This window comes from Homalodisca vitripennis, chromosome 1, assembly GCF_021130785.1.
Source record: "Homalodisca vitripennis isolate AUS2020 chromosome 1, UT_GWSS_2.1, whole genome shotgun sequence".
Lineage (NCBI taxonomy): Eukaryota > Metazoa > Arthropoda > Insecta > Hemiptera > Cicadellidae > Homalodisca > Homalodisca vitripennis.
The window spans coordinates 209068614-209079323 of record NC_060207.1 but is presented as its reverse complement, the minus strand read 5'-3'; the positions used below and the strand labels follow the sequence as shown (position 1 = coordinate 209079323).

General features: G+C 33.5%; 1 protein-coding gene across 1 annotated transcript; it reads right to left on the bottom strand.

The window, feature by feature from the left end:
* Window positions 1-7584: 7584 nt before the first annotated feature.
* On the bottom strand, window positions 7585-10497 carry LOC124353046. Its single transcript, XM_046802848.1, has 2 exons — window positions 10263-10497; window positions 7585-9471 (listed from the first exon to the last, which is right to left on the bottom strand). The coding sequence occupies exons 1-2, from the start codon at window positions 10374-10376 to the stop codon at window positions 8695-8697; spliced, it is 891 nt and encodes a 296-aa protein (XP_046658804.1). The 5' UTR covers window positions 10377-10497; the 3' UTR covers window positions 7585-8694.
* Between the last annotated feature and the right edge of the window lie 213 nt (window positions 10498-10710).

The following is a 10710-nucleotide window of genomic DNA, read 5'->3' as shown; positions in this document are numbered from 1 at the left end:
ATTTATTTCAACACGCACGAGTCGAACAATTAATTAAGATATTATTTAATGATTTAGTTTACTAAAAACATTGTTTTAAAAATAATAAATTTTGAGTTAACGCTAAAGCTTTTTTTTAATGGAGAAACTAATTAGCACTTTTTACAAAATGCAAAAGACTCCAAAATGTTTCTATTACAAGAGTTTTACATTGACATTTACAGTGCAATGTACAAGTAACAAAGTACTAAGTAGAGCCATCAGGTCGTTAACGAGGGTGTTCAGTTTTGACAGCGTGTTTCTCCAAAATAGAAACTAGACAACTAACTGGAACTACATCATTCTCTAGCGTGATTGTGTTTGGTTTCCTACACTGGCTAGAATCTTACAAGAAGAGGGAGCAAAGTTCTCACTATTCACAGGAGTAAGTTTCAAATTAGCGTCTAAAGATAAAAAAACGTCGAAACATTTCCACTAGGTGGAATGCCCAACGTAATATTTCCTAAGAATGCCGAAGCGCATAGCATTGAAATGGAAATGAAATGAAAAATTCTTTATTTATATAGGCAAAGTTAGAGCCGCATGGCCCTTTCTTATACTTAACCTGCGACAACGCAACATTTAAAACATGAAATAAATATTACCTTAAGAATAAAAAAAAAATAACAATGATAATTAAATAAAGAAATAATTACATTTAAACAATGTGGTGACATTAATATAATATTTTACGTGTCATACTTAAAATGTAACACATTGATAAATTAACTATTTATGTTATTCTTAAAACATGTAAAATAAAATTATATTTTTAATATAAAAATAAATGAAAGTATTTATTACTAATGATTCCTAACTTTTATTACACACAATCTCACATTCATCCCTCTGCCAGTGTCATGCCCACAGCATCTCAGACCGGAACTGCCTCGGCTAACCGCTCAAGATACATATCTTTCAGCATTGGTGGTATTCAATATACCTTTACAAGTATAATAAGTGGTGGGAGAAATATCTTTTGAAGGGAGCCATCCGTTTTAGCTCTAAAAAGTGTATCTCATCTCAGACTAAAGAGAAACCCCGCTCTTGAGCCCGACCAAGCGGTTTCCTGCCCAGAGCTGCGTCACCAAGTTTTGACAAAATGAACAGTACATATGTACTTGTGCAACTCCAATATCTCGTGTTTCTCGATCGGTAGAGGAACTGAGAAGGCGTAATTTAAGAATTGATAGGTAGGTATTACTAAGAATATGTCATGCGAAAACGATTTAATGAATTGGACAAAGTTAAAATATCACATTAGGAACCATATTTCAAAAGAAAATCAATCAATGTTCAAAATATCAAATTAGTGGACCACCATTCAGTCATTCGTTGAGTCTAAGCCACTTTAGCTATCTATATTAAAAAAAATAAACTATATAAAATAAAGTCGAACTCACAAACCGAATATAAAGTTTAAATAAATCAATATAAAGTCATATAATATAATGGTTTTATGTCCATTCGAAATAAACCATAAAACAGCCACTGTACTCTTTACTGTTTGATTGTTACTGCCGTGAAAATCTAATTTATTTTTCACTACTGGTTGATGGTTGTTTATTACTGCAGACCTGTTGTGACTTGTTTTTTTTTTAAGTTCAGTTTATAAAAACTATTATTTCTCCTTTATTAAGTGTATTTTTTAAAGTTATTTAGTATTTAGAGTAATAAAATTGTTAAAATGACTCCGGCTTAACTTAGAATGCAACAAGGTAAGGAATCGCCCCCGAAAGAGGCTTTACTAAGGTAGCTTGCAAACTTTTATAGCTTATTATACGCCTACAGCTTATTTCAATCTAGAGATGTCCTGTGGTCAAATACACAGATAGACATCGGAAAGAATAGAAATTTTTAATATCGTCCTGGCAGACAAAAGAAAATTTTATCAACAAACTGAGTAAGTGGCTTAAACAAAGGTGAGTCAACTTCCTACGTTGGACATGCACAGAGGACAGAAGGGATAAATACAGACGGAAATATTTGTCCAGCCCTTCTTGTGAGAGGCTTTGATGACGCTCAGCTGATAAATATGCTTTATGTAATGCATATGAAACATCAAAGATCACCATGAGGGAGGATAGTGGTTGCTACATCGCAGTTATGTAACCTTGAAAACAGTGGGGAAATTTCATTCCTTACGGATGTAGTATTTTGCAGATTTATAATTCTGTGCGGTTGTTATACGCAGGGACTTGGTTAGTACTTACTTCACTGTGGTTAAACATGACTTCGGCGAGTTCATTACCTCATATTTACAAGATTATTTTAGTTTTGTGTATGCTTAAACTTATGCCTTAATGTTTTTTGAAACCTCATACAGATATTAGATTCCAATCCTCGAAACCTAGGATTTTTTTCTGTAGCAATTCGTGGGAAAATACCCGAAAACCTGTTATCCTATTGCCCTTATGTGTTTAAATATTTAATTGTGTTTGATATTTAAGGTATAGTTTAAATAAACAGCGTTTATAAAACATTTATATAATTGACTAAACATTAATTTATTCAGGTATGTGGAATCGGCCAATGTAGAAAAAGAACAATGTATACTAGGATTGTTCTAGTAATGTGTTAGTGTCTTGAGGTGGGAGATTGGGGCAATGTATGGACTGTACTATACATTAATGCTTGTATATGGGTCACATATGTTTCACACTGCAGGCTAGCGCTAGTGATTTATACATCTCCTGAAAATCCGTTGTTTACTAGTCCAATTTTCGTTTATCGTTCCTACTAATATAATATATTTCGATATACACATTTACCATCATTTACCGTCTATTTAACTGTTATGAATAACACAATATTTCATTAACAGCCTCATTATTTGTAATATGAGTTAATGTGGATTGTGCTAAACATTGAAAGCTGTGAGTTTAATATCATATATGCTTTCCATGGGCATTCAAACCTTTATCAATGTAGGTATTTGTAATTTGTGGGTAAGGATTGTTCCAGATTTATGGTACACTGGATGTAAGACATTTTAATCCATTCTAAAAAATATAAAATATGGGTACAAGGTAATTCCAGTCCCATATACTATCCTCAGAGACCTGTACTTTTAATGTGGTTTCAACTGTAAAGACACGATTTACAAGGTATTTGCAGTTCCATTTCCTGAGCTAATAAAAGTAGCATTAATGTGACTAACTGTAGAGTCATAGCTAATCAGTCTACAAGACAGTTGCTGTCCTATTTCCTGTACTGAGAGATTATGACTTAGCAGTAAAGTGTAATATAATCTGTACATAATGCAATATCTGGGTGATTACATTACATTACTTTTACTGAGGGTAAACTTTTGATCTTTAGCAATGTGATTGTCAAGATCACATATCAATGACTTCCTGCTATATAAGTTAAACATTTACTATTTATATTGAACTCAAGCTGTAAATAACTGGGGAAAGACTTTTTTTGAGCCGAGTTATCGAGAAGTAATTTAGTCACTTAGTCTTATTACTTCATTTAATAACGCTTGAAGTGGTATTCCTATTCAAGATTGTCGTCAACTGAATAACAGCCTAGCATTAGTGATGAAAGGAGCATTTCATTCATATGTCTGTAAAACGGTATGGATATAATTATAAATACAGTGCTTTTGAAATATTACACGCTATTTGCTCAAATATTCCACAGTATACTTAATCTCTCTAATGCAAAAGTAAGTATACATGATAAAGATATAGTGCTGTAAATTTTTTGAGTGGACCAATATTATAAGATAGCGAGAAGGCAAGAATGTAAATAGAACTCTTATGAAATTTGCAGGAATATAGATATTTGAATAAATATTTCATAAACACTGTGTACCATTTAGCTCTTCTGTTCCAGCTAGCCAGCCTTACAATGATATATTTTACTGTCACAGTTGTAGGAAACCGGAAGACTAGATTCCAGTCTTCATCTAGAGCTTTCTTGTGACAGGCGATCATATTGTGGGTAACAAAACAACAGAAGGTCAGGCTAACAAATTTTAAAACAGAAAACTCGTTTTAAAACAGATACTTTTGTGGGCATTATTAAAGTTTCTTTACTAAGCCAAATTACCTAGCGTACATTCATGTTCTCTCAAGGATGGATAGTCAAAAACTATTTTATTTAATCCAGTCTGCCTTATACTTGATCTTAAATATGGTTAATGTGTTTAAACAAGACAAAATACATACGTGGAAGTTGTTTATACAATTTTAGCTTTTTCATCTTTTTACGTGGTTAGTGTACATATTTAATAAAAGAATAAACAACAATAAAGTTTATAAAATAAGCCTTTAAATGAGAAATTGCAGTATAATAATATTTAAAGGTTCTAGAAAAAACGTCAGTGATTGTAGTTTGATTAGATTGTGTACAACATTTGACGTGGCTTAATAACTCAACGGTTCCTGCATTATAAAGTCTGATGAAGAGGGGAGAATACCCATGAAATTGGGTTTTTTTAAAATATGGAGGTGAGTTGTCATTTCATAAATATTTTTTTTTTAATATATGTATTTGAATTACATAATAAAATAATTAATAAAAGCCATCAATAGACACTACATGAAACTCAATAGTACCATAATATTCTCTAACGAGGATAGATATTCTTAAAGAACATAAAATGATCGTCCCAATTATCACGGGGAGTACCGAGTGGCCACAGAAACGATGTTACAATAAGACTAGTAATTAAATATACTTAAAAGTTCACTTACTTTGTAGCTATGAAATAAAATAAAAATAATTGAAATTGAACACAGATCAGGCAGTTACAACAGTCTACGAAATTAGTAACTAATTACGGCAGTTCGCCGCTTTGTTGACTAAAGTTTTTTGTGTCAACACTAGTAGTCACATTTCTATAACATATTAACTTAAACCGCTTTATCAAAAAAAATATATATATATATATATCTAATAAATAATAAATAAATGTATAAATATATTATCAATATTTCTGTATCTATTAAATCAGGTTTTCAAACTATATTGAACGATTGTTTCTCTTTTTGTTTTATATAATTCACCTTGGTTTCGGATTGAGTTTACGATTCTAGTGTTAATCTGCTCTAACTTTAAGATTTTAGAATATAAAGTAAAATATTAGGTTCGTTTTAAATACATCACTGTTAAAACTGCCAGGATATTACTAAGATCATATTATTTATCACTTCCTCCATATATTATCTCATAACATTATATTTAATATAATTTAAAACTTAAACAGTTTTGTTTTGTACCTTATTTCTTCGTTCCGTAAATAATTGCACTGTTTCTGATTTTTAAACAAACCGCGTTGTAATCAGTAAATCCTAGGGGTCTTTTTCGTTTAAGGGCCAGCACAAAACACCCTAGCTTGCCCATTCAAAACTCAGATCACGCGATGCTTGCCCGCTGCGCAGCGCTTTGCGCTGCTTGCTCTTTTAGAAAAAAAAAAATGTCTCGATCTTGCAAAGTCCATAGTAACTGGAGTACTGCCCTACGAACTAATAACACAAAAAAAACTATTAAATGCACTGTCAGTCAGGTATAGTATGTTTTTAAGGTGATGGCCCGTAAAAGACTCAACCCTAGTTATTATAACAGGTGATGTAACTAAACATTTCCTCGTAAAGTGGTAAATACATGATATACTGTACTCAATGTTTGCTCAGAGATCGTGGAATTTTACTAATACCACAATATTTAGGATGTCAAGATATCACTCCCGCTATGAATTCGCAATGTTTATTATATTAAAGTTCATCTCCCGATTCAAAAATTTTATATTCTGTAAACTGTTGATGTGTTTACCAAGCGTATTTATAAAAAGTATAAAGTTTCACACAGGACCCACGTATACAGCGAGCAAGTCAGAGTCAAGGCTGGCAGAGTCAGACTCTGCCCAGGCGCAATTCACCGTAGGAAACTGATAACGTATTATCGATGAAGATAACGAGACTTTCATTGTTTTTGGTGTTAGCGATGGATTTAAATAGATTGCATCCTTCAATTTCTTCGTAATGTATGTCGTTACTAAGCCAAACTTCTATTAAAGTTATGTAACGAAATTTAGTTATATGTTCTACTAGTGTTATAAAAGATTTATCACAGTTTTCGTTGACTTTAGAATATTTATTTAAACCCTCTACATTGTCACAGTAATGTCAGTGATTACAGATACCTCGTTTGGAAAATTGATGAGAACTTTTATAACAATGATCACCCCAACCTCCCAGCAGGTATGCGAACACTCTAACGAATTAGTAAATTATTATTTACTTTAAATTTGTACATATATACTTTAATAATCTTGGTTTTTATTTTATTAGTTTGTATTTAAATGTTTAATTTATTTTGAAAAATTAATAATATTTTTAAAACATTTAACATTGATCACGCAGTATATAACTGAAGGAATATCTGAGGTAATATTCGCTGCTGAAGATGAGGACAGCAGCTCAACATGAGTTAACCAGATACGAACAAAGTTGTGTTACAACAATTGAGCTGTGTAGCACTGTGGAGAACTATTAACCTTTTGTGTGTTTTGTCACGACACTTCTTATCTAACTAGTTATTTTTAAAATAATGTTCGCTCTTGAAGATGAAGACAACTACCCAGCGTGAGTTAACAAGGCACTGACAAAGTTATGTGACAACAATTGAGCTGTGTAGTACTGTGGAGAACTATTAACCTTTTGTGTGTTTTTGTCACGACACTTCTTATCTAACTAGTTATTTTTAAAATAATGTTCGCTCTTGAAGATGAAGACAACTACCCAGCGTGAGTTAACAAGGCACTGACAAAGTTATGTGACAACAATTGAGCTGTGTAGTACTGTGGAGAACTATTAACCTTTTGTGTGTTTTGTCACGACACTTCTTATCTAACTAGTTATTTTCAAACTGCGGAGAACTGTTAACGATTGTGTCTTTGTCACATCTTTAAGTACTGTACTTTAGGTTTTTGCATATATATATAACAGCAAAATGTAATGATTTTTTTCCTCTCTTTTGTAATTAATTAAAATTATATATATATTTATTTATATACATATAAAAATTGTAATATATTACTTAAACAATTTTTAACCCTTTTCTGTGCTTATTGAAAATGTTATATGTTACAAGTGCTTCATAAAACAAATAATTAGAATTGACAACTTTTTTACAATTATGTATGACATAGAAATATTTTGTTGAAGCTTAATCTTATAAATAAAAATAAGCACTGTAACTTCTTGATGTAATAATCATATTACAATGCGTGGTTGTAGCATATACACTAATATACAAAATTTATATAACGAAAACTAATATTTATTTATCCTGCAAGCTACCCCCCGATCCCCGATCCCCTTTTAAGCCTTATTCTGCCCGTCCTCATGGGCCACTGGCCTGTGCGAGGATCTTATCAAACAGAATAAGGGGGAGAGTCGATACAGTACAGTACAAGGTCCAATGGTACTGATAAAAAGTGCAAGGGTCACAGACAGGATTCGAACCTGCGCTATCTCTAACTCAGACTCAAAGTCCGACGTCTTAGACCGCTCGGCCATCGGCACTCCCAAGCTACCTGTATAATGATACAGAATATCTGTTTTTGATCGAGATATCATAATATTATTTTAACCGTTTCAAAGAAAGCTACAACACTTTACATGTTGTAAGAGCACATAAAAAAGTATTTTTACACGTGGACCGCTACGCTCCCTGGGGACGGCCCACTTGGAGAGAGAAAAAAAATTTAATAGAAGCATAGGTTGAGTAGTTGAGCATAGGTGTCCTGATTCAGTTTTATTTCCATACTACAGCTCTGTGTCCAGAAGTTTTCCTCTTACAACGTCTTTCATCTGGAATATGGTAAAACTCCACATTATCGAACACATACACACGAAACTCCGTTGGTGTCTTGCTAGTGCTTGATACATTAAACACAAAATCTTGTTTATCGTTAGTGTTCTCTTTCATCTTGAACATGAAAATTGTACCCATTGCAGCAATGAACTACTAGCTTAATGACTGTCTCTTTCTCTAGCGAATGATGTTTATCGTCAGTCCTCTCCATGATGATCGACCAACGCTACAGGCCTAAGATTTTAGCCTAATCTGCACTGCAAAATATCTATTCTCTTTCTTCTTCTTCCACTTTAAACATGGGTAAACTGCAACCGTTATAATAATCTACTACAGTTGTGATGTTTGTCACTTATATTTCCCTTGGTCACACGTAACGGCATGATTCGTTCTTCCTCAGCCCTCTCCAAACATCTGATTATCAGTACCTTAGGACCTCTGAATACCTGATAACGGACCAAATTTATAGGTCTAATGTCCAATAATTGTCTTCTTCTGTTCATTCCTGACTCAAATGTGGCAACCCAGTATCATACTTGGTCGTTAACGGTCATACCATAGAGCTAAAGTTCTCTACAGCCAGTTCTTTCTCCATGTACTTGATGACCGACCACACGCTGCAGGTCTGAGAGTCCAATAGTTGTCCACTGCCGTCCTCTCCTACCTCGAACGTGGCAACACTGTAACCGCTGTAACTGTGGACTATTCTACCGATGGCCTTCTCCCTTGCCTCAGGGTCGCTGATGATCGGAACCAAAAGCTCCCCCAGTTCGGGACCACTCAATCCAAAGTACGGCCACACCTGACGTGCCACCCCGATGTTAGCGGGCAGGAGCTCCCCTACTGCTACCGTCGCGTCGGACCTGAACCCCGTATCAACCCCGTCACCACAGATCGCCCCACAATCTCACATCGCAGTAGGTCACAGTTCACCGCACTCATCAGGTGGAATATGTCGGAGTTCTGAGCGTACAAGGGACTATCCACGAAACTGTCGAAGTTATCGACCAATACTACCACTCGCGTCTCGTATCGCTTGTGCAGAAGTTTGCACAGGAAACTAAAACCAGTTCTTATGTCAGTTTCCGTCAACTTATTGTTTAGTTCGGGATTTACGAAGCGTTCAAACTTATCCCGGTCTATCCAACTCAAAGTTATATTATGTTGCCACAGGTAAGGATCGTTCAATAAGTACTTGTGAGCAGAAAAGGTTTCTGACATCACTTCCCTAAAGAAGACTGCCAACATCTGTTCCACAGTAACGACCTTGCTGAGTGGTTTGTAGTCTATAGAAATGACGGGATATTTACCAAAATACCTGTCGAAAAACTGCCTAATTTTGTAAATGTTCAAATAGTTGTTTCTAAATATCTTGTAGTTCTTCGTATCTTCACTCGTTATAATAATACCCTTGTCGTTAAGATTGATTTCGAAAAAACGTTTGACCATATTTAAGTTAGTAGATTTTCCAAACTTGCTGGGTGTTTGAATTAATATTCCTTTGCCATGTTTTGTATTGTCATATATTCTCTTAATTAGAAGTGATTTGTCGACAAACAACGTCGTTTTAGTCACCTCTTCGAAATCAGCTCCCTCATAAATATGTATGTTTTCTGTTAATTCCTGTAAAAGATAGACAATTTTAGCTGCTGTGTAATTTTACATTAAATATAAGCCGTATATCAATAAAGAAATTAAATATTACATAAAAGTGTATTATGAAACACAGTTTGCATTTTACGGAAATACTAATTAAAAGTGGATAACATGTTGACTGTGCTGTAGATGATGAAGATAACATAATTTTACAAGGTATTATTAGCACGAATAACTTGAATTAATATTAATCTGATAGGTTAATGGACATATGCAATGTTTCTATTACGTGATACATGAATGTATTATCGACAATTATTAATGAATCAACTGAAAATTTCGCAAATTTCCCATTATTACAACAAAAGTAGAACATTACGTTTGAAGGATTGAAACCCACCCTCTTCCTGAGCTGCGTTTATGGGTGGGTGCTTGCCCCCAATGCATTACAAAACTTATACATTAAAATATAGTTATACACTAATAATTATTCAGAAATAGTAACAGCCTATCGCCTCCCTCTATTTTTATATCTTTAATGTATGTTTACACCTGAAAACGAGAGTAAATTAAAAACTTGAAACGTAGTGTTATAAGTTTTTGTAACATACGATGCCAAGCGTCTAAAATATTACTATCTTTTCATATAACTAGTTGTAAATTAAAACGAATTTATGAATATTTAAAATCACATTACTGTAGAACAGTATGAATAGTTAGCTGGAAGAAATTTCAAAATTCAATTTACAAAATAGAATGTTAGTTTTCTTATGTTTAAACAATTTCTTCAATTTATAGTAAACTACTCACTGGCTCACCTCCTGGCTGTAACTGTCTTCTTGCATTGTGATGGGAACCAGCAACATTAGACTCACTATTCCGGTTCTCATAATAATGCTTACATAACCCCGTCTTCTTATGTAGATAACCATCTTCGATAAACAAACATAGTCCTAAAATGGAAAGAAAATAGCTGTCGGTTAATTTATCTTTGACTGTATTATGTTAATAGAGACAAACATTCTTCTATCATCTCATCTGTAAATGCGGAGATATGAGATTGTCTAATATATGTTGCATCATCCGTGCAGTTATCAATAATTACATTCACGTAATGTTAGCTAATAGTGTGATTTAAACACAGTTAATATCACAAATCAGCCTTAGTTCATTGGCCTTTTACATAAATATACAGAGACCACTATTGTATTTTCAATGTGTGTATATTTATAATTAGGCTTATTGCGTCAAAATGAAGAACAAAAA

What these genes read in the sequence shown, in the direction of transcription:
- LOC124353046 (XM_046802848.1), bottom strand. Translation starts at nt 10,376, where the DNA reads ATGGTTATCTACATAAGAAGACGGGGTTATGTAAGCATTATTATGAGA. An exon ending in AAGACAGTTACAGCCAGGAG is followed by an intron (nt 9,472 to 10,262) that starts GTGAGCCAGTGA and finishes TATCTTTTACAG; the next exon opens with GAATTAACAGAAAACATACA.